General features: G+C 39.4%; 1 protein-coding gene across 7 annotated transcripts in view; it reads right to left on the bottom strand.

The window, feature by feature from the left end:
* The window catches only part of birc6 (baculoviral IAP repeat containing 6), a 143,995-nt gene that overhangs the window by 60,295 nt on the left and 58,440 nt on the right, over positions 1-25,260 (bottom strand). For 5 of the 7 annotated variants that reach the window (XM_088086964.1, XM_088086969.1, XM_088086967.1 and 2 more), the window contains exons 57-64: positions 23,765-23,896; positions 23,047-23,208; positions 22,469-22,642; positions 14,406-14,629; positions 11,003-11,336; positions 6,404-6,621; positions 5,174-5,338; positions 3,653-3,824 (exon numbers count right to left, since the gene is read on the bottom strand). In XM_088086964.1, the coding sequence (XP_087943090.1) occupies positions 3,653-3,824; positions 5,174-5,338; positions 6,404-6,621; positions 11,003-11,336; positions 14,406-14,629; positions 22,469-22,642; positions 23,047-23,208; positions 23,765-23,896 (1,581 nt within the window). The remainder of the gene's footprint in view (positions 1-3,652; positions 3,825-5,173; positions 5,339-6,403; positions 6,622-11,002; positions 11,337-14,405; positions 14,630-22,468; positions 22,643-23,046; positions 23,209-23,764; positions 23,897-25,260) is intronic. The other 2 variants (XM_088086966.1, XM_088086968.1) reach the window with 1 other exon arrangement.

Here is a 25,260-nt window from a genome sequence, read left to right as displayed (position 1 = left end):
GAAAAGACAAAAAACAGAATTTATTTATTTTGTCAAATGAGACAACCTCCTGTGAATGGACTAAAACACTGTTTGCTGTTTGTTGCTCAGTGGCTTAAAGCATCATAAAGTGCAGCACAAGTGAAAGGAGCAGTTTAAGGCACGACTGCAGCCAGACTACAAAGGGTCAGCCCAGCACTAATAAGCAGCAAGTCCCTGAGGAACTGAGGCAGGATATAAGCAATGGACTGACCTGACCTGAAAGGGCTGAAGCCCACTGTGCACAGAGAGCTCTGCTGGCAGCTCATTGCTCAGGCACAGCTCTAACTGAACAGTCAGACTGAGGGAACACAGGATTACCTGAGCATCATGTGCAAAAATAAAGCTGGTTATAGCCGCACAACACCACTGACACCTACACAACCTTACACCATAATGACATCATATTATACTGCAACTATAGACAACACGCTGAGACTACGGAGGCAGCACTCCTACATAACTCTGAATCAAATCAAATAGATTATACATGGTGATAAATAATGACAACAAAACTATGGCATGAGCAGGACTAATCAGATTAGAGGGACTAGTCTTTGCATTCTTGAGGATGAGAACAAAACAGTGATTGGGTGGTGACTCTGACACACCTGGATCACTAAACTTATCCTGCTGGGACTTCAGTGTATCTTACAGTAAAACATGCACACCCTCAGCTTCAGTGTGAGACGCTGCAGCTCCATCTGCTGTTTCATTTAGCAAAAATTCACTGTCTCCAACATATATATATACACACACACACACACACACACACAAAAAAAAAGATTAAAGGGATAATTCAGCAGCTTTTATGTAGATGTGGAATCAGTATTAATGGTACATTGCAGTCCACTGAAGCAAAAGAATTCTCAGTTTGTGCTGTATTAATCGAAGCACAGCTCAGCAGCTGCAAAATCTGTTCATCCTGCTTCCAGTGCTGTCATTTGACACAACAGTGATGTAGTTGGAAGGGCACAGAACTAAAAGCTGCATTTTACCTCCGGGTAGCCAGGGGGCGTTTAAAAACAGAACTCTGTTGTTCTATGCACTTGTTTTGCAAACTAGCTGCGTTTTCTATAGTGGAAACAGAATCCCAAAATATCAAATCAGAGGACATTATGGACAAGGGGCCTCCAGAACCTGAGCTGCTGCTCTGAGCAAGCACAAGCTGTCCTGACTTGTACACAGGTGTGTTGGTGTCTTTCTTTTAGGATTCTAAAGATGAACAGTAGCTCAGTGCAGAGGGACTTGGCTTGGGAAGCAGAGGGTTGCTGATTTAGCACCCTGTTCTGACCAAGTGCTGGTAGCTGGAGAGGTGCCAGTTCGCCTCTTGGGCACTGCTGAAATGCCACCAAATAATATTGTCGACTATTTTGTTTTTTGTTTTTGACATAGGTTGGGCTTTTATTGTGAAAGGTAAAAGGCACTGCTGTTGATGGTGTAAAAAAGAATAATAATAAGCGTTAACGTCTTGGTTCATGCAGCTTCAGGTCATGGAGCCTCTGTCTTTTTATTCTGTTACCTGAAGAAGTACAGGCGTAAATAATGCCTCATTCCCACTGCACAAAACCCCGCTAACATCTGGCTTTTTAATGCAATGGTAATGCATAAAATCAGCATTCACACTCGGGTCAAATGACTCTGCACTACACTCAGGTTTTTATCGCCTCCAGCTCCGATCGGGATTGATGGGAACACAACACCCGGGTGAACGTGGTAATTTCAGCTCCTTAACCAGCGAGATGCAATGACGCGCCGTCACTAATCACACTTTGTCTCCTCCTAGGCGGCTAAAGCACCTATCCAAATATATCTGCACCAAGTCTGAATGACCGACTGAATGAGTAAGAGACATATAAAGAGAAAGAAACCACTGAAGTCCTCTGGTCCTGCTCCTTCCTGTCGGTAACATCGCACAGACACGCCAACAAACAACCTACTCTTACACACACACACGCATGCACGCATGCACGCATGCACACACGCACACACGCGCGCACACACACACACACACACACACACACACAGCAGCTGACAGAAAGGCCAACGTGTGCGGTGTCACTGGCAGTGGGAATGCAGAATTTAGCAGGTTTCCCCAAGTTTGGAAAACCTGCATGGACGCACTAATTACGGTGGGAAAGCTGTATGATAAACCTTGTTTTAATCATCAAAGTAACATCTATAGGCTTGTTAGCTGGTAGCTATGGGTGTCAGATGCGTGTGTGCAATGCATCCTAATCATTGACAGCACAGCTCCATGAGCAGGAGGACTCAGCTTTCTCAGTCAAAATAGCAAACACTGAGGAATTTATTGGTTAAATTGACTACATTTACCATCAACATGGATTAGACATCCATGTAAACAAGTAATGAATTTTCCTTTTAAAAGTGTACAAGAACACAGACTTATAATTCAGAATCAGACAGAGGCTACACTGCTCTAACTGTAACCCGCAGCTATCATTACTGAGATCAAACAGTTATCCAGATCCACTATTTGAGCATCAAAGGCCACCAGCTGGCAACGCTTCACATGAGGAGCAGAAATCCACAGACTAAAAGAACAGTCGGACTACATCAGCAACACTGAATATTACTGGGCCATATCTTTTGATGGGATGAGAAGACTTCTGAGCAAGGAAAAAGCAGACCTCATGAAATAGAGCTTAGCATAAACGCGCACATACGGCTAAACCTTTGCAACCATCCTAACTCTTTAACAGTAACACAACTGTGTAGTTACAGTTTACATTTTTGTGATCAAATAGCTTTTCTAAAAAGTAAAAAAAAAAAAAAAAAACCTCTTTTGATGTCACCGTGGTCTTGGAAGCAAGCTATGGAAAGAATGTGACTAGAAAGTGAAACTAAGGGTCCTTAGGACCCAGCTGATGGCCTGAATGTTTCAAAAAATCCTACCAACAAATGCTGGAGAAACTGAGGTATGTTCAGTGAGAAATGCACCCGCTGTTGTTTTTATTGGATGTGCCTGTTCACCGGTTACTACAAACAAATGTCATATAGTGCATATTTTGTTGATGACTGCAAGAAAAACAGTTACTGTTAACTGGATGAGGCTTAATCCTTCAGGGAAGGTGTATACATGTGTAGCTGTATGTCTTGTTATGTTGTATGCTGAATCTTTATTCACATGTACATTTATGTCAGGTAAAACCCTCAAGGTGATTTTGTTCTGCAATTGCCTACTTATTGCTGTTGATGGCAATAAAGTAAAAAAAAACAAAAACAAAAAAAAGCAACATTCAAGCAGAAAAATAAAAGGCATAATGAAGCCACTGTAGGCATGTTGCAATAGAGACAACAAAAAAGTTGACAGGAGTGCAACTGAGCTTTCACGGACACCTGGTTATTAACTGACTGTCCACTGGAGCATGACAAGTGAGCCACCCTACATCTTTTCTTATAGTAGAAACATTTTCAATCTGTTTCCCTTCATGCTCTGTCCATTCTATTCCACTGAACTACATGAAGTTTGAAAGCATTTCTCCAAAGCCCACCAGTGGCATCCAATTTCAAAGGCAAGGTACAGACTGCCAGCTGCTGCTAGTGTTCTCAGCACAGCTAGATGTGTTACTTTGTGTGTCTCGGCCTTCATTTGGGAAAGAACGGGACCTACCTGAGTCGTTGCGTAGGTAGGAGGACATGGCAGGGATGAGGCAGGACTGGCTGAGTAGCTCCTGCAGCACTGCTGGCAGAGCGGAGCTGTTGTGGGCTCTGCTGTCTGCTGAAGAGGCATCAGCGCTGTGGCAGCTGCTGGAGCCTGCTGGGTTGATGTAGCTTGCCAAGACCTAGTGAAAACAATGGAGACATACTGTAGCAATGACTTACAAATAAAAATCACCCACCTTGTTGAATTTGACACATACATGACCTGCTCAGGAGCAGGACCAGTCTGGGACAGTCTCTGTCTTTAACCATGCTGTGTCACTGTGCTACACCTGGCTACACATCAATGACTAACTCTCTGTTCAGAAAATGATCTTTATCTCAATCATGACATTACAGGCACTTTTATTTCAGAGAATCAACTTTTCTTATTGTAAGTGAGAAATTCCCCCATCCTTTTGAAATTGCTAGAGAAGCACAATCAAAGGCAAATGGAGCAGTTCACATCCCAACTGTTCCTGTGCTCAGATGAAGGGCTCTGTTAGTGGTTTCTCACATTATGCCACAGGTGTATAAACTCTTTGGTAAGTCATCACCTGGACCGTGCTCAAAGCCTGGGGAAAGCACTGCTAAAGAGACAGATTTCATAGCCGCACTAACTTCAGCTGCATTTACACTGCCTGTTCAAGGCAGCAATATCACCCCGTTATGCCGTCCAGTCATGGAAAGGAGGGACAAAGTGGTCTCGCCTCTGAGCTGGGAAGGGATGCAGTAACAGCACCAAAGCACGGTCTTTGTAAAACATAAAGCTGGAACAAGTGACCACGGGTGTGACGCCTTGATGATGTGTTTACGTGTGCGACCCACAGCGGGAGATTTAAAAAGCAGCTGTTAGCATCGCAGCTAATTCAAAGAACGGTGGCCGAAAATGTCCACAAACTGGGAGAACGATGAGATTCAGGAGCTCTATACCCTCCAAGCAGAGGAAGAGATCAGCTGTTATGTAACAGAGGTAAAGGTTATTGGAAAGGTTATTTACATGTTATGCCTTTTTTAGTGTTAAGAAAGCACTGTGACCCATATATTATTTGTCACGCAAGGCAGACACTTGTGCGTTTAACGTCAACACCGCAATGCCTCCTTTGATTACGGGATGTCGCAATGGAATGTATAAAAGTGCAGTTGTTGCAGCCCTATGGCGCCATCTCTGTGTAAAAGCAGCTTTTGAAAGTTTTTGGTGAAGGTAAAGGAGTACAAATACTTTCATGAGTAAGGCTGCACAATATGTCAGTTTGAATTGTGTTTTGGATACAGGTGAGTCTGTGTGGCACAAGCTCAGGTACTGTGAAAGTCAAAGTCAAGAACTGAGTACACTTAAATATCGGTTTATTTATCCCAAGTTAAACTGCTATGCTAATATTCAACAAAGTTATTGCATATTTCACTACTAACATGCAGCCCCATTGTGAAGCCGCAAAATCTCTGACAAATCTGCCCTCAATAATGATGCCACAATGATGGGCAGACTTACCTGCAGCAGACAGGTGACATGTTCCTCTTCCAGCCGTTGTTTGGTGAGGGCCTGCTCAACGTCCCAGCCTGAGGCCGTGGATCCAGTACCAAAACCGGTTCCTTTAGCCCAGTACAGCTGCTGCTCCTCACTGGTTCCCCCACCATGACAACTGGAGATTTGAGGCTGTCAAAACAGACAAGAGATTATTATAAATATAAGGTTAGACACAAGGTTTCTGTCATCTCTGACTTCTGTTATAGCGAGTGTCAGCACCAAAATTAGTTTGACTAGATGCCTTGATTACGTTATTGTTCATAGTAGCACGCCTAACAACCGTTTTTAAGCTCCATAAACACAGATAGCATTTGAGTAGAATTTCTCCCATTTGTTGAGACAGTGAAATCTTCAGAATACGTAGACCAGCGCCAAAAATGGAAACCCATGTTAGAGGTTCTGGGTATTTCTGACCCCCTTATGTAATATTTTTTATATTTTCCTTCTATATTTTAGGGAAAGAGGTAACCAATGTATTAAAGTGGTTGCTGTGTGGTGACACAAATGTTACATTTGACTGATCAGTAAATTTCAGCCCTGCACGCTGTAAGCTAATGGAGTGGAAATGAGGAATATGTCCTCTGTTCTTGAATGACATTCATTAGCAGATTGAGGCTAAAAATATCAACCTTGTCCTTCTAAAACTTGATGGTCGTATGGAGTGAAAACTTTGATTAGAGTAGTGTGTAATGTACAGGAGCCATCATGGATGAGCACGAGTAATGCTGTTTAAGCCATGAGTTGATGTTTTGTGGGACATGCGTGGCTTCTGTTTAAAACAGTGGGTGTCTTATTGTCCCGTCTGTGCTCCAATTGCAGCTCATGGATTGGTGGGCTCAAGGACAGCCACAGCGACGAGTCCTTGGCTCACATTCAAGTCATTGGCCCCATGATCCATCCTCAGCTTTGACATCTCCATAAATCCACACACAGAAGGAGGACAGCGAGCAAGCGTGAGACTGGATATGTCACCACAACAACCAAAGAAGCAGGGCAGGGCAGGTTCACAACCTACAGACCGGCTTGTAATGCAGGTTCTAGAAAATGGTTTGTCCTTATTCAGCAAACAAGACAAGAAACACGGCCCATGTTTTTTTGTTGCCACTTTGCGATTTGCTCCTCTGTCTGTCCCACCAGTCCAAACAGAATATCTGTGCTGCTGGATACAGTAAAAATGATTGCAGTTATCATTACCTCAGACACACTGGAGCTGGCGTTGGGGTTTCGGGGGGCGTGGTGGCTGAGTGCCGACAGACAGGCCAGGATGAGGTGAATGGCCCCGATCTCCAGTGCCATGCGGCGCAGCAGAACGCCGTCATCGGTGGTCAGAGGAGTGCTGCTGAACAGCGCTCGCAGCACATGGAAAGGCAGCGTGGGCAGCACATTGGCTGACGGGGACTGCAGGATGTGACCTGAGAGGACGCCAAAGCAGATGACTGAATCAGGAGATGAAGAGTATGTTGTTCATGTTTGAGTTTAAGGTGGATTTAATGGTTTGTTGATATTCGTGTTAGTCCACTGCTGTTAAATTGACAATTTCAATTCTGGTTAAGAGAAACTGACACCTTGTAAGCTTTTATTATTTTTAGTGTTAAATGCAAAAACAAAAATACAGATTCTAAATATGATTTATGTGGATGTGGGTGGATGATATATTGTTACAATTTAGTTCTGGTTCATGTCCAGTACACGCAGACTTTCTTACAAATAAACCAAGAGGAGCAAACATGAGGTTCAACCCAGTGACTGGTAATTGTTGATGGGACAGTTTTGGCATTTCTCTTCCTGAATCATCAGTGCATTAACAGGACCCATGTGGGGAAATCAAATATGGGTGGCTGATAGAAGTAGTAACTGTATAACATTACAGCTGTAGAATGTTACAGTTCTAGAATGTAATGATGTAATGGTAGAATGTTACAGCTCGAGAATGTTATAATGTAATTGTGGAATGTTATAATGTACTTGTAGAATTTTACAGTTCTAGAATGTCATGATGTAACTGTAGAATGTTACAGTTCTAAAATGTAATGATGTGATTGTAGAATACTACAGTTCTAGAATGTTATGATGTAATTGTATAACATTACAGCTGTAGAATGTTACAGTTCTAGAATGTAATGATATAATGGTAGAATGTTACAGCTCGTGAATGTTATGATGTACTTGTAGAATTTTACACTTCTAGAATGTCATGATGTAACTGTAGAATGTTACAGTTCTAGAATGTAATGATATAATGGTAGAATGTTACAGCTCGTGAATGTTATGATGTACTTGTAGAATGTTACAGTTCTAGAATGTAATGATGTGATTGTAGAATACTACAGTTCTAGAATGTTATGATGTAATTGTAGAACATTACAGCTGTAGAATGTTACAGTTCTAGAATGTAATGATGTAATGGTAGAATGTTACAGCTCGAGAATGTTATGATGTAATTGTAGAATGTTATGATATACTTGTAGAATTTTACAGTTCTAGAATGTCATGATGTAACCGTAGAATGTTACAGTTCTAAAATGTAATGATGTGATTGTAGAATACTACAGTTCTAGAATGTTATGATGTAATTGTATAACATTACAGCTGTAGAATGTTACAGTTCTAGAATGTAATGATATAATGGTAGAATGTTACAGCTCGTGAATGTTATGATGTACTTGTAGAATTTTACAGTTCTAGAATGTCATGATGTAACTGTAGAATGTTACAGTTCTAGAATGTAATGATATAATGGTAGAATGTTACAGCTTGTGAATGTTATGATGTACTTGTAGAATGTTACAGTTCTAGAATGTAATGATGTGATTGTAGAATACTACAGTTCTAGAATGTTATGATGTAATTGTAGAACATTACAGCTGTAGAATGTTACAGTTCTAGAATGTAATGATGTAATGGTAGAATGTTACAGCTCGAGAATGTTATGATGTAATTGTAGAATGTTATGATATACTTGTAGAATTTTACAGTTCTAGAATGTCATGATGTAACCGTAGAATGTTACAGTTCTAAAATGTAATGATGTGATTGTAGAACACTACAGTTCTAGAATGTTATGATGTAATTGTATAACATTACAGCTATAGAATGTTACAGTTCTAGAATGTAAGATGTAATGGTAGAATGTTACAGCTCGTGAATGTTATGATGTACTTGTAGAATTTCACAGTTCTAGAATGTCATGATGTAACTGTAGAATGTTACAGTTCTAGAATGTAATGATGTGATTGTAGAATACTACAAATCTAGAATGTTATGATTCAGTTGTAGAATATTACAGCTCTAGAATGTTATGATGTAATGGTAGAATGTTACAGCTCGAGAATGTTATAATGTAATTGTAGAATGTTACAATGTACTTGTAGAATTTTACAGTTCTAGAATGTCATGATGTAACCGTAGAATGTTACAGTTCTAAAATGTAATGATGTGATTGTAGAATACTACAGTTCTAGAATGTTATGATGTAATTGTTTAACATTACAGCTATAGAATGTTACAGTTCTAGAATGTAAGATGTAATGGTAGAATGTTACAGCTTGTGAATGTTATGATGTACTTGTAGAATTTCACAGTTCTAGAATGTCATGATGTAACTGTAGAATGTTACAGTTCTAGAATGTAATGATATAATGGTAGAATGTTACAGCTCGTGAATGTTATGATGTACTTGTAGAATGTTACAGTTCTAGAATGTAATGATGTGATTGTAGAATACTACAGTTCTAGAATGTTATGATGTAATTGTAGAACATTACAGCTGTAGAATGTTACAGTTCTAGAATGTAATGATGTAATGGTAGAATGTTACAGCTCGAGAATGTTATGATGTAATTGTAGAATGTTATGATATACTTGTAGAATTTTACAGTTCTAGAATGTCATGATGTAACCGTAGAATGTTACAGTTCTAAAATGTAATGATGTGATTGTAGAATACTACAGTTCTAGAATGTTATGATGTAATTGTATAACATTACAGCTGTAGAATGTTACAGTTCTAGAATGTAATGATATAATGGTAGAATGTTACAGCTCGTGAATGTTATGATGTACTTGTAGAATTTTACAGTTCTAGAATGTCATGATGTAACTGTAGAATGTTACAGTTCTAGAATGTAATGATATAATGGTAGAATGTTACAGCTTGTGAATGTTATGATGTACTTGTAGAATGTTACAGTTCTAGAATGTAATGATGTGATTGTAGAATACTACAGTTCTAGAATGTTATGATGTAATTGTAGAACATTACAGCTGTAGAATGTTACAGTTCTAGAATGTAATGATGTAATGGTAGAATGTTACAGCTCAAGAATGTTATAATGTAATTGTAGAATGTTATGATGTACTTGTAGAGTTTTACAGTTCTAGAATGTCATGATGTAACTGTAGAATACTACAGTTCTAGAATGTAATGATGTAATTGTAGAATGTTACAGGTCTAGAATATTTTGATGTAATTGTAGAGTATTACAGTTCTAGAATGTCATGATGTAACTGTAGAATGTTACAGTTCTAGAATGTAATGATGTGATTGTAGAATACTACAAATCTAGAATGTTATGATTCAGTTGTAGAATATTACAGCTCTAGAATGTTATGATGTAATGGTAGAATGTTACAGCTCGAGAATGTTATAATGTAATTGTAGAATGTTACAATGTACTTGTAGAATTTTACAGTTCTAGAATGTCATGATGTAACCGTAGAATGTTACAGTTCTAAAATGTAATGATGTGATTGTAGAATACTACAGTTCTAGAATGTTATGATGTAATTGTATAACATTACAGCTGTAGAATGTTACAGTTCTAGAATGTAATGATGTAATGGTAGAATGTTACAGTTCTAGAATGTAATGATGTGATTGTAGAATACTAAAATTCTAGAATGTTATGATTCAGTTGTAGAATGTTACAGCTCGAGAATGTTATAATGTAATTGTAGAATGTTATAATGTACTTGTAGAATTTTACAGTTCTAGAATGTAATGATGTAACTGCAGAATGTTACAGTTCTAGAATGTTATGATGTAATTGTAGAATTTTACAGTTCTAGAATGTTATGATGTTATTCTAAAATGTTACAGTTCTAGAATGTAATGATGTAATTGTAGAATGTTACAGTTCTAGAATGTTCTGATTTAACAGTAGAATGTTACAGTTACGATACAATATGATACAGTTATAGAATATTTTTATTTCTGTAATGTTTGAGTCCCAGAATGTGACAGTTGTTTAACTTTAGAGTACTGGTTTTTGATTACAGTACTCAGAGCAGCAGGCAACTCAGCAGCAGCAATGCTGTCTATGTTAACACTGCATGCAACGTGAGCATTTGGAGTCATTTTTGCATTGTAGTGTGGACAGAGATATTTTGCAAAATGAAGGTCATATAGACAGTATTACTTTTTTTTTAAAATGGAGGGGAAAAATGTTAAAAAAAAATATCTGTATACATTCAGGCCAGGCCTAATATAGTAAGCATTTTATAAGAGAAATGTAACAGATTGTTGCTGTATGAGGGCTGTTGTCATACAGGATTCATATCAGACCATCTCACTAATTAGTTCACATGCTATAAGCAGAAGTAGGGGCTGTTCCAAAATTAAAATATTTAAGACATTATTAGTATTCAAGACATGAGAGTGAGAGGCAAGAAACACAAGGACAGAAGATAAAGAACATTGCAGAAGTGATGAAATCCCCATTTTTTTGTAACACACACACAGTGTGATCTCAGTGGATGTCAGTGCTGTGAGTTGTGTAGTGCTTTCAGACTTACTGCCCTCTCCATCGTCTGTGACACCCAGTACCAGGCGCAGCAGACACTGGGCATGCTTCCTCTCCTTCAGCAGCACCTCTGCGTACCCCGGCAGGCGCAGGAACAGACCAAATGCCGCCAGAGAGTGAGCAGGAATGGGTGACATGGTCTGCACAGAGGATGACGAGGACGAGGACGACTGAGACTGCTGCTTGTTGATGGGCGGCGGTTCGGCGGCAATGGACTCTGGCGCCTCGTACACCAGCTCTCCCGACTGCTCGATGGTCACCCACTCAAACTGGTCGCTGTCCTTGGGCTTCTCCTGTGTGGCGGAGGGCACCACAGGGGCGCTGACCTGTGAAAGAGCAGCCAGGGGAACAGAGTGACTTTAGCAAAGGTGAGAGTGAATATGAGACAATGCTGACAGGTGAATTTAGAAGCGAGAGCTGGAACTGCAGTGTCATGATATGGCCAGAAGTCTAAGGGACAGGTGTCTGGCTCCACTAACTACTGGGCATGTAAAAAAACAAAACTGTTTCACTTCATCTGCAAACACAGACCAACATTTCAGATTCTAGATCAAGAGCAGATTACCCCCTATTTAGTCAAAGAGAAACACATTTGGTTTATTATCAGATGACTGGGGAAAACATAAACTATTCATATTTGGTAAGCTACTGAGCTCACTTGTGAACAGACACATCTGAATAAAAGCACGGAAACTCCAAAATGATGATAAAGGAACTTAGAAATTGGACTGTTTTGTCATAATGTATTTCAATAATGCTTCAATAACAAAAAGACCTGATGAAGTTTCGTTTCAATAATCATCTGTAAAATATGTGTATGTCTAAAATAATGTGTCGGTCATTAAAAAATCTGTGATATGCTTGTTCTTAACAAATACAACCAAAACAATATCAGCAATGTCATAAAAACATACTAAAGGAATCAAACAATTAATCCTTTGAGACCGAAGCAAATTGGAGTGATGTCTTCCAAAAACATAGGTAAAAGGCAATGAACAATCCAACGAGAAATTACCCGAATAAATTAAAACAATAAAAGAAAATTACCTGAAAATTAGAAAAAACAAAACAAAGAAAAATAAAGAAAAAACAACAACAAAAGAAACAAAAAAGAAGAAGGAAGAAAGTGACGTGGAAAAAAAGCGCTTAAAAATAATTATATTTACCATTCTCATAATTATATATTTAATGTTTCTTCGCACAATTTTTCTATTGGTTCTTTAAAAATACTCTTCCAAATCTATTAATTTCTTGCAATATGCTGAACAGTTCTCGCCAAGCTGCTCACTGCCCTTCCCCCCGTGATTTCAAAAGAAAGCAAACCAATGTCCTCAGATATTTGAAGGTTTAAATACTTCTGAAGGTGTCTGAATGCAGCACAAGAAAAGGGACGTCTATTCAGATTACAAAGGGTTAAAAGAAACAGAAATTACAGTGCCTTGCGAAAGTATTCGGCCCCCTTGAACCTTTCAACCTTTCACCACATTTCAGGCTTCAAACATAAAGAAATAAAATTTTAATTTTTTGTCAAGAATCAACAACAAGTGGGACACAATCGTGAAGTGGAACGAAATTTATTGGATAATTTAAACTTTTTTAACAAATAAAAAACTGAAAAGTGGGGCGTGCAATATTATTCGGCCCCTTTACTTTCAATGCAGCAAACTCACTCCAGAAGTTCAGTGAGGATCTCTGAATGATCCAATGTTGTCCTAAATGACTGATGATGATAAATAGAATCCACCTGTGTGTAATCAAGTCTCCGTATAAATGCACCTGCTCTGTGATAGTCTCAGGGTTCTGTTTAAAGCGCAGAGAGCATCATGAAGACCAAGGAACACACCAGGCAGGTCCGAGATACTGTTGTGGAGGAGTTTAAAGCCGGATTTGGATACAAAAAGATTTCCCAAGCTTTAAACATCTCAAGGAGCACTGTGCAAGCAATCATATTGAAATGGAAGGAGTATCAGACCACTGCAAATCTACCAAGACCCGGCCGTCCCTCCAAACTTTCATCTCAAACAAGGAGAAAACTGATCAGAGATGCAGCCAAGAGGCCCATGATCACTCTGGATGAACTGCAGAGATCTACAGCTGAGGTAGGAGAGTCTGTCCATTGGACAACAATCAGTCGTACACTGCACAAATCTGGCCTTTATGGAAGAGTGGCAAGAAGAAAGCCATTTCTCAAAGATATCCATAAAAGTCTCGTTTAAAGTTTGCCACAAGCCACCTGGGAGACACACCAAACATGTGGAAGAAGGTGCTCTGGTCAGATGAAACCAAAATCGAACTTTTGGCCACAATGCAAAGCGATATGTTTGGCGTAAAAGCAATACAGCTCATCACCCTGAACACACCATCCCCACTGTCAAACATGGTGGTGGCAGCATCATGGTTTGGGCCTGCTTTTCTTCAGCAGGGACAGGGAAGATGGTTAAAATTGACGGGAAGATGGATGGAGCCAAATACAGGACCATTCTGGAAGACAACCTGTTGGAGTCTGCACAAGACCTGAGACTGGGACGGAGATTTATCTTCCAACAGGACAATGATCCAAAACATAAAGCCAAATCTACAATGGAATGGTTCACAAATAAACGTATCCAGGTGTTAGAATGGCCAAGTCAAAGTCCAGACCTGAATCCAATCGAGAATCTGTGGAAAGAGCTGAGGACTGCTGTTCACAAACGCTCTCCATCCAACCTCACTGAGCTCGAGCTGTTTTGCAAGGAAGAATGGGCAAGAATTTCAGTCTCTCGATGTGCAAAACTGATAGAAACATACCCCAAGCGACTTGCAGCTGTAATTGGAGCAAAAGGTGGCGCTACAAAGTATTAACGCAAGGGGGCCAAATAATATTGCACGCCCCACTTTTCAGTTTTTTATTTGTTAAAAAAGTTTAAATTACTCAATAAATTTCATTCCACTTCACGATTGTGTCCCACTTGTTGTTGTTTCTTGACAAAAAATTTAAATTTGATATCTTTATGTTTGAAGCCTGAAATGTGGCGAAAGGTTGCAAGGTTCAAGGGGGGCGAATACTTTCGCAAGGCACTGTATGTTGAAAATCAAATTTGAGAAATTAAACTGTTATTATTTTTTAAATGCTTAAACATTTTTTCTCTGTAATTCAAATTATTTATGAGAAAAAAATTGCCATGTGTGAAAGATGCTGGTCAAACCTTGAACTGATCTCTCTGTTTGAGAAATTGATTCCTGACTGACAACCCTGTATAAATACAATAGCACATTATAACAAAGGGAACTTCTAAGCCTTGTTGAGTCCTGTTTGAGAACACGCTTTGGGTGAAGTTTTTAACCCTTCTTAACCCCCTTACGTAAACAGTGCTTTCCTGCATGTGCCTGCTTCTGTCGTGGGCTTTGAGTCTCACCTGCTGGATGACATCAGGGTACAGCATGGGCAGCCTCTCTGCGATGAGCGCCAGGCCGCCCATGCCTGCGAAGACCTGCAGCGGTGACTGGATGGGGTTGGTCTCCAGCAGGGACTCATCGGTCGCAGCATCCAGACATTCTTCGCTGGGCGTCATTGGTTCGTCCTCCGGACAGCTGTTCAGCATGTCACAGTGATCCACTGCAAGGAGAGCAAACAGAGGACCTGTTGTATGTTCACGCACTGTCTGGCATCTGGGACACTCAGCAGCACTGTATAAAGTCAACTGTGAGGAGAGCTACGTCACAGAAATGAATGCTTCTGTCACTGTTTGTTTAAATGTAGAAATTTATCTGTCATACACTGTAAAATCTGACTAGCTGATCTTACTTCAAATAAAACTGACTGCCTTGAAAAAGTGAAGTGAATAGAACAATAAATCTCAATTTCCATTTATTTGATATCTAAGTGTTACGTTGACTTGAAATTTAGCTGTATTAACTTCATTTTAAAAACTAAACTGAAAAATGAGTTCAAACGACCTTGTTCTTTTTAAGTTTTAGCAACTTCAGTAAACTAAGTTAGTGTGACGTGATTTGATCATCACAAAGAGGATTTAGCCAATGATGAAGTAAAGAGATCTGCACGCTCTGTTTTGTTAACATGTTTAAGAATGTTCAAATATGACTGAGTAGTTTGCAGCCACCAGAATACATATATATAGCACAAACTTGGTTTACTTAAGTTGCTTACACTTGTTACATCTGAATTAATCAAATTTGTCATTTTTTAGTTGGAACAACTTCACAATATTATGTAAATATGACTAAATTATAACTAAACTTAACAATTAGGTATAAAATAAACACAAATTAAGAGTTATCGTTGTATTTACTTACATTTTTCAAGGCAACTGGTTTGTTATATTTTTTTTAAAGTAAAATCAACTTGTCAGATTTTACAGTGTATATGCAATATATACTGTGTTGGGATGTGGAACAGGTAGAAACCTGAAAAAAGGTGTTGCTTATTTGTTTGCACAGGCTCTACATAACTAAACTTTAATGTTCATACTGTCAAAATGCTGTGTTTAAATGCTTTAAGCCATAGGCTGGTTTTGCTCAATGTACATTCCTTTTTTTAACAAGATAATTGTATAGTCATTCTTAGCTAAGCATTCCCTAATATTATTACTATCATAATTTTTATGAACATCCTTTAGTTGTTCACAGACTTAAGTGGAAAGAGTAAAGCCTGATTTTTATGGGGCACTCAATACTTTTAATGAGTCTCACTTGACAGAAACTAAACTCACACATCACTTTTCATTAATGTTTTAGAGAGAGGTCTTAAGTTGTATCCATGGTTACCAGAGATCTTGTGTGTTTTTTGCACTGTCAGACAATTTCTGACACATTAAGTGAAGCATAATCAGCACGAACAGCTGTTTAAAATCATTCAAATTAACATACTGATGCAAATTATCTGGATCGAAGCTTCATATAATACACAGCACACTGTGTTTCGCACAAATGAATATTGTTGTCATGCAGTGTAGCCACTGAGAACTGGTCATGTAAATCAATACCCGTAAAATTTGTAAAACGTGGGCACAGATGGATGAAATGTGGCTTTGTACGTATATATTATTTATCTTTACACTCTGCACAAAACTAAATAAACTAAAAAAAAAGTGAAATGCCCATGAATTTCTCAGTATATTAAGTTGTTAATAGGGTTTCCTCTTTGTACGTTAACAATATTATAAAATGTTACAAGCACACTTTTGGCAGCACCGTTGCTGTCCCCTTCAGAAATTGCTTCGCAGAAATGTTTACGTTTATTTTCCCCCCAAAAGTGAAATTAAATATCCACCGTTGATCAACAGGTTTAACGTCTGCAGTTGAGGGTGCTCTGCCCTTGGACGAGATATGTGCTGATCAGAAAGGAGAAAACAAAACGCCGTCCTAGTGCCCTTGTTTACGCTTATAACAGGGCATTGAAGACAAAGTCAGACAGTCAAACTGAAACACAGGGTGAAAGGCGAAACACGCACACGCTACCTCCACTAGTGCTACGCCACCAGCCTTCCACTGTGATGGCACAGGATGGCCGTTTTACGATTCTATAGAGCTCGGGCCGATTGATAAGTCAGCTCCAAAAAACCACTCATCATCTCTTACAAAGGAGAGAATCAGGAGGATGATTTATTGCTCTTCACATCTCTCACAGGGCTTTTTGCCCCACACTGAGCTGGACCATCAGCTGTCCTGGGACGCTCTCGCTCTCTCCCTCCTGGCTGTCAGAGCCTCATCCAGATGTTTGTAGCCTCGCCTCGCCTCTCCTCTCCTCTCATCTCTCTCTCTCTCTCTCTCTCTCCCTCTGCATGTGTTTGTTCTGTTCTCGTGTCTGTGTGAATGATGTGCTCTAGTTTTGCCTCGTGTGTGTTTGCGTAGCCTGTCCCTTTCCAGGACCTGGCTCAGACTCGGGCTATTTGGCAACACCTGATGTTGCTCAGTGTCCCTCCAGATCAATTCTTTATGTTTATTATCTATCTAGAATTGTCATACTGAGTGTTTACACTGTAATATGATTATGTTGTTTTGTTCTGTACACAATACAACATGTATTCTATGTGTGTCTGTACATCCTGGAGGAGGGATCCTTAGCCTCTTGTTCTTTCTGAGGTTGCTCTCATTTTTCCCCATTGAAGTTTTTTTATGTGAGGATTTAAGTGAAGGGACAGAGGGTGTCATATCTTATACAGATTGTATTTGTGCCCTTGAGGCACACTTGTGATTTTGGGATATATAAATAAAACTGATTCAACTTTCTCTTGGTAGTGAATTTTAAAAGTCATTGGGATTGTAAATCAAAGGCTTTCTAACAGAGATTAATGTGAATTTCCAAAACGGGATTAGAGCTCCTGTTTTCAGGAGGGAGAGGACGAGAGGTTAATTCGACAGCCTGCCTGAGGAATAATTAAACTGTATTTTTACCACATCATTTTGCTCTTTCAAATGCAAGTAAAACCATGGAGACAAAGGACTCAACAGTTCAAGCTCTTCAGAAGAAACTGTTTGCAAAGAAAGAAAATCATGTTCAACAGAGACGACGATGACTTCCTTCTGACAGCCCTTGGCCTATTTAAGAGAGTCCTCCACTGATTTAGCATTGCACTCCTACAACGCTGTCTTCTTGTCATCCCCTCTCTCTCCCCCTTTCACACTTACCCTGTCCTATACATTAAAACATCTATCAAATAAAGGCAAAAGGCCCCCAAAAACATCTCAGGGAAAAAAAAAGTACTTCTAATGTCTTGTCTAACATCGTCTAAAAGCAGAGGAGTCTGTAAAAGTTCTAAATGAGGTAAATTGTATGCTGTCACAGAGAGGGGTAGTGCCCAGGCCACGCAGCATGTGTGAGCAGCGTGTGAGGACTACCTCGCAGAACTGCCATGGCTCGCACATGTGCAGTGTTCGTACAGACAGCCTTTCGTCCTGCTATGAGTCCTGTATTTCCACAATTAGAAGCTAATACTGCACTTATTTAAGGAATTTTGCAAACCACTGTGTTGTCAACAACATGGTCTAGCAAATATTTCACAATAAAAAGCCTAGTGTTAATAACTAAAAAAAGGTTGAGTTTAAGCATAAATATTTATATTTTCTTTGTTTCTTTGACAAATATAGACATAGACACTGTATTGAAAGGTGGTAGAAAGACAGTATGATCATCAAAATACGATTTACTGTCTATTTTTGCTGAAAAGCATGTGCGTCTCACTTAAAAATCTGCCAGACTCCTTTGTTGAGATGTGCCACAGCTGAACTGCACACGCAGGCAGTGTCGCTGCTCAAACCTGTTAGCGGGGCAAAATGTTTTAAAATACAGTTGTGCTTTGAAAAAAACATCCTGCTCACTCAGGGGGTGCATCCTGGGGGACACAATGAAGTGTGCAAATAAGGATAACAGCACACACTTCTCAGTTTCTTCTTGAAGTTATTAACAGTGTTGCACTCAGTTATTCACACAAAAAGTGACTGAGACAGTTGTGTGACAAATTTAGGACTGCAGCTTGAGGGTCGGAGGCTCGAATCATCAATCGGAAACCCTCAGTTGACTGAGAGTACCTTTTGGGGACAATTTGGTCTCCCGATTTTTCTGCAGAGCAAGTGCTTTTGACTTTCACGCTAATCTTTACAGCTGTGGACATGCAGGCAGCAGCACAGTGGAAGAGAGACAAAACCATGTAGTGAAGAAGTGCTGAATTTACATCTCACAGCAAGTTAATACAATCCAGTCTCTAGCTTTTATTTATGTCAATGCTGCACATTGTGATTCATCTTTAGCTTGTTTACTATGACATGACTTTTGCTATCAAACCGACCATTCCGTGGAGGCCCGTTAAACTTTAAAACTTTGCATGGAAAACAAAACAAATTGTCAAATATTTGTATTGAACAGCCAGATCCAATTTAACTGAAATAATTCTGAGTTGGGTAACGCCCCTAGAAAACTTGCTTGAGAGACACACGTGTACACCTAGCAAATCACTGCATTAGGCTGGCATGTTTGGCAGATTTTTGGTTTCAGAAAATTAACAAAAAAATCATACTTCCGTAAGGTTTGGGGGAAAAGAATGTCAAACACTGACAAGCACTTTGTTTTTAGCATACTGATGCCTTCAGCAACTGCCTCTGTGAAAGGTACATGTTGGCATGTGTACCTAAGTGCATACACCGGAGACTGACAGAAATAGAGTCTACATATTCCACCTGCTGAAAGCAGTGAATTTAAAGGAAATGTCTCACGGTCTTTATCAAGGGTCACTGCCATTTCACTTGTTTTATCTGCTGTAAAAAGGTTTGCAGGGAAGGACGGATGAATCTCAAAGGTTTTTGGACCCATTTCTCGGGGTATAGTTGTGTAGTTAAGTGTAGCGTACGGCCAACAGGTGCATTAAGGCAGACTGTGGTCAGAGTAATTTCTTTCAGAGGCATAACAACTGGAACGGCTTTACAAAGCATATTCAGGCCACAGTGAATTCACTTGAAAATAAAGTGTGATGTAGTCTGGATCAGCGAGAGACTCTAATCTGGGTTATATGTTACCTCATGTAATGTGTATTCAGCAGCCACAGAGAAGATGACATTATTAGTTAAATGAAGATAATAACTATCCACATAAAGGGGCCAGTGTCTGGGCAGTGGGCACATATAGGAATGTGGTATTTATTCAAGTTCTTTGGAAGTGGAGTAGCAAATCCATACCTAGTCATTTTGAGAAATTCAAGGTTGAAGAACAACATGGGGAGCTTTTTGCAGTCAAGACACCTAATGTCACATGCATAAGAACAGTAGTGCATGTAAAATTTGAGCTGTGCACATAATTCTCAGGCTCTAAATGCACCAATGAAGATTACTTGGTACAAAAACTATATTGTGCAGGGCAGCCAACTCCCATACATAGATCCAAAGACTCAATTGACACTTGTCATATGCTCTCACGCCAAACATTCAATGGACAAAAGATGCTCCAGGTAAGAGAATTAAGTGCATACAGTTTGAAAAGTTAAATGCTCCAGTGCATGTACAAGGAAAAAAGTAGACCTGGAAAGCTATAGCTTGTTTGCAGACACGTGATCCCGATGATGTGCAAAAGTCAGATTGGGGCAGGAAGTGAAGAACACCGACTGGGAATCGTTGGGAATGGAGGAAAATGAAAATGCTAAAGCCTTAGATGGACCTGCATGCAGCAGCTATCATCAGAAAATTTCTAAACACATTGGATATGATCCTTACACTTTGAGGAAAAGTGATTTTTCCCACAGTTTGACTGATTTGTTTGGTGTGTAGGTGATCAATATCACAAATTACTTAGTCCTGCAGACCTCCAACTACATAGCCAGCCAAATGAAGAGTCTTGAGGCTGGTGTGTGGCTGGTCAACGACATTGGATTGAAAGCAGCACTGTATGACTGCCGTCTCGTTTTTGACCAGGTGAGTATGTTTTTTTGAGAATCACTGTCTTTTTATATTGCTATTTCAGCTCTAAAGTAACTTTACCTGGATGGATGCAGCAGTAGCATCAGGCTATGCGTCAGCTGACTAACTGTAGCTGAAATGTGACATACAAAACATACACAAGCATTGTCTGACCTGGCTCCTCCAGACTTTAAACAGATTTTTTTACCCATGTCTGCTGCTCCAGTTTCTCTGTTAGTTTTTTTAACTTCTCACCTTTGTGTGTCACTTCTTTTGGGGCTCAAAAGTAGCCCGTTTTTTTTCTCCTATTTGAGCGGTTGGCATAGCTGTCAACAACACAAAACTTTAGCATTTTTATAGTGTTTCTCCATGCAGTAATCACTTTCTGCCCCCCATCTGCAGTTCTTTGCAGTGATGTGGCACCATGTGCAAAACACCTATATAACAAAATAAAAATGCACATCTATGATACTGAATTACCTGACCATCCATCACACAACTCATCCAAACAAAATGAGACCACAGTTTAAAAATGGAAACTATAGCAGACAGGACATGGTCGATGGATAAAAGGTATCTGAGCAGATCTGCAGATTCACCTGTGCTGAGATCATCAAAACACGACATTGATGTAAAAAATTAATCTGACCTAGTGCTGACCCTCCAGCCTGCAGAATCAGATAGCTAAATATAACCAGTCCTAAAGTCATGACATCTATGGCCCCGCAGTGTTGCCCTCTGGCTACAGGAGGGTCAGCACTTTGATTCAAGCAACAATCTGTCCTCACCACATGTCCTTCAGCAACAGTGTTCATTCTATTCTCTGTTTCAATGAGTAAGACAGTAACTGGCTACAAATTACATCAAAACCATACTTCCATTAGTCGAAATACTCGCAAAGAAGCCCCTGTATGACAATCTTTCAATAAGCCAATGTACATAAAAGTCATATACATACATAAATTCATATCTAAAAATCCCATGAATACTGTATGAAGGAAATATTTAAGGATCAAAAAGCTTTAATCCCTAGGGGGTTGCAAGGTAAAAAGACGAGCGACTGATTGAACGGATTGTGCTATAAACCTCTCAACAACCTTTCAGGCTTCAAAGCTTTTCTTTGAAAGCAAATAACCCAGGTGATGTGAGCTCAGCCCTGACCAAAGTACAACTCTATTAAATGTTGATGCAGGAGGAGAATAATAACCACAGAACTGGATTTTTACTGCAGCACAACCTATTTACAATGCACCTGCTTTGTAACCTCTAGACACCTTTCTGTTGACATCATTTTCGGTTTAAAAAACTGGTCTTAATCTCATGTCTTCAGTTCATTCTATTCCATGGAATAAGGGCACAGAATTCCAAATAGACCCAACAGTGGCGCCCCCACTGTTGGGTCTATTTGGAATTATTTTTGGAATTATTTAATTATTTTTTTAAATTATTTTAGCCTTCACTGGCACTGAAGGCTAAAATAATTGAAGACCAACATTACTGTGATGCACTCAGTTTTTTAAGATAGCACAAAGATGTTGCCTAGTGGTATTACCCTTGTCAGCGGAAAAGGGGCTCCAAGGCTGTCTAAATTTTGGCGAGGGAAGAACTGGCAGTATGGCCATTTTCAAAGCAGTCCCTGAAACTCTCACTTCAAGATTTTTAAATATAAATGGGTACCCCCAAGATTCCCTCAACTTGAAAAGGTTTGTTCCCAGTAAATGTTTTGTTGACATACAATTAATACACTTATTCAGATTTACACTAATAATTTACAAAAATTCAACCAGCCAATTTGAAGAGCAGTTATTGGAGCAGAAACTGGAATCCTCTTGCTGAAAGGTGACAGTGCTACCCACTGCACCACCATGCAACATACCGCAACAGAATTTAACAACATGCCAAAGAATATTAGATTTGTTTATATAATAAGTTAGATTCATGTTGAATTTAAAAAGGAGGGCATACTGTGACAGTCCAGTTTTGGAAACTGTGACAGTTTAGAGGCAAGGAATAAAACTTTTGGTGACTGAAATATTATTTGAACATTAGAATAATCACTGGAGAGTTGTTTTGGTACCTTTCTCAGTGCGTAGCCTCTTGAAGGAGTCTGTCTTGGAAAGGCCAGGGTCAGAGATGACTTTGGAGCCCAGTTTGACAGTCAGGTTGATGGACTGGTAGCCCTGTGGCAGCTTGCGGTCGTACAGGAGCGTCAGTAGCTGGGCCAGGGTCATCTCAGGTGGGAGGGGCTGACCTGGAGGAGAGGACAAGGAAAATGAAAAACTTCATTTCATTACCTTTGGCTGCTTAGTTTAAGTGTTTGAAACACCTTGATGTCCTGCTGGAATATCTATTTATTTGACCTTTATTTAACCAGGTAGGTCCCATTGAGATTAAGAATGTCTTTTTTAAGGGAGACTTGGCCAAGACAGTCGGCAGTGAAAACACAAAGTTGCAGACAGAGACACAAACGGAGGCAAAGTGCAATTCCTAAGCACTAAAATCTGCATTGAAAGAGAACTGTCTATGAGTCGAAGGAGAATTTTCTTGGAGTCAGCTGTACAACCCTGCAGGCTTAAAATGTGGACATCCTCTCGAATCTGCTTCTGAGATACAGTATCAGTCTGCATGTTAACCTTGCACCTGTATAAGCTGTACCTGGAAGCAGCTTGTGGTAGAGGTGGAAGACAGGCACACTGATGGTTTTGGCTGAAGGGTCGACACCAGACGAAGCGGTCAACTTGTCGCTCATCACCCGGCCCCTCCTTGATGGAGGTCTAGGAGGGGTTGAAAGAGCTCGCTTGGACTGGGACTTCAAGCCTGATAACAAACACAGAGAATATGGGAACATCTCGAGTCTGTTTATTTTAAGAATTAATTGTGAAGTTTAGAATAAAGATCATTATTTTCACTTGCAAAGCTTAAACATTCCATTTTAGACACAAGTTCAGATCAATGGAGGCTATGCCTTTACGTGGGAACATACATACACACATACACACACACACATATATATATATATATATATATATATATATATATATATATATATATATATATATATATATATATATATATATATATATATATATATATATATATATATATATACACATATATATGGGAAATACTAAAGACTGAGCAGTAAATTGAGAATTCAGACTCTTAAAAACATCAATATTTTATCATCACCAAATAGCACCTTTTGGTCATTTTAATGCTTTCGATTTGTGGTTAAACAATCTACACAATTCCCTTTTCAATCTGTCTGGCATGTAGTCTGTGGGATAAGACAAGGCGGCCAGCAGAGGTTGGCTAATTAGCTGATGGCTGGGTTCCCGTTGGAAGGGGGTGTGTATGGAACTGGTCCAAGTACCTGAGGCCACAACAACACTATAGTTGTCCTGGAAGCCGCTGTCTGCTTTCATCTTTTCCTTCTCCTCGTGATTCTTCTTCTCCTTGTCCTCCTTCTGCTCATTGATCAGTTTGGCTGTAATGCTGGGTGTGTCTGTTTGGAAAAACGGAAAACAGCAAAAAAATCAGATGAGTGACATAATGTACGTTTTTTGTGATTTATTTATTGCAAAAGTAAGTACTGGCAAGCTTGAAACACTTATTTTCAATGAGAACCTCTGCAGGAGAAAAAGTACAGTCTGTGTGTGTGTGTGTCTGTGTCTGTCTGTGTCTCTGTGTGTCTCTCAAGGTCCCAAGAGGTGAGCAATTCATCATGTAGAGTCCATAGCCAGCTAAAGGCTAACAGGTAATACTGCAGCTCACAGCAAAGGTGCTGCACTGATGACCTTAATGGCCAAAGAATTAAACCACAAGGTCACATGGCTGAACCACAGGGAGACATTTTGCCATTTTAATTTAGGCTATAATTAAAACTGCAGCTGTATGTTGTAAAATGTAGTTCCTAATCATTCACCCCTTGATTAGAATGAGGTTGGAGAGAAGGCTGAGAATATACCAGGTTGTAGAAACACACCATGCAGTCAAATGTGACCCCTCTGTCCCTGATTATCTTTACAGACTGAGTTTAACTCACAGCTGTCCAGCACTGAGATGTTGGTGCATAAAATAGTAAAAAATCCAAAGAAATAAGACTGTGGTGCTAATGCAGAAATTTGTTGTTTGTAGATTGCCAGAAAAGCACAGCAAAAGATGAAATTATATTTGGATCAAGCAGGAGCATGTCCCCTTTGTTTCATGAAAGAAGGAAAAAAAATGGGAGGGAAATCTGAGACTATGATCTGTGCATCCACTTACAATAAAAAAAAAAATTAACCCTTACGGATTGTTTGGGTATTTTACGCACTTTCATTCTTCATTGTTTCAATAATTTTGGCTGTGTTCATGCATATGGTATACATTTCGGTCAGATTGTGTACTTTTGTTTAATCTTGGAATTTCCAGCTCAGCTCCTACAATAAGTCTAAAATACTCTGTGGAAACGAAATAGTTACATTCAGACTGTTAAGTGCAAAAAATGCTCCACTGAAACCCATTCAAACTGACATGTTTGATCCGACAGCCATCAAAGCATAAAAACATGCACTGTATTATTTCTGGGTGTCATTCTGGGCTTTTGCCTTGGAATTTGTCATTTTGACAATTTTCTACCTGATTACTTAATTTTTACCATATTTCGCACATGGAGAAAATACATTCTATTTCCACTAGCTGCACTGTCATAATCAATGTTGCTGCTAATCACTGACATATCAATATATAAAAGAAATGGATTTGCAGGTAGTATATTGAAAATAATTAGTTTTTAAGTGTTTTTTCTCATCTAAAAATATGGTGACATCGTCACAAAAACCTGGCATTTAAAGGGTTAAAATCCAGAAAAAGAATTAATATTTGATA

Source organism: Plectropomus leopardus, chromosome 13 (genome assembly GCF_026936395.1).
Source record: "Plectropomus leopardus strain MGB_pleo_1.0 chromosome 13, ASM2693639v1, whole genome shotgun sequence".
Taxonomy (NCBI): Eukaryota; Metazoa; Chordata; class Actinopteri; order Perciformes; family Serranidae; genus Plectropomus; species Plectropomus leopardus.
Note: the sequence above shows the minus strand (reverse complement) of the source record. Positions and strands in the feature narration are given on the sequence as shown.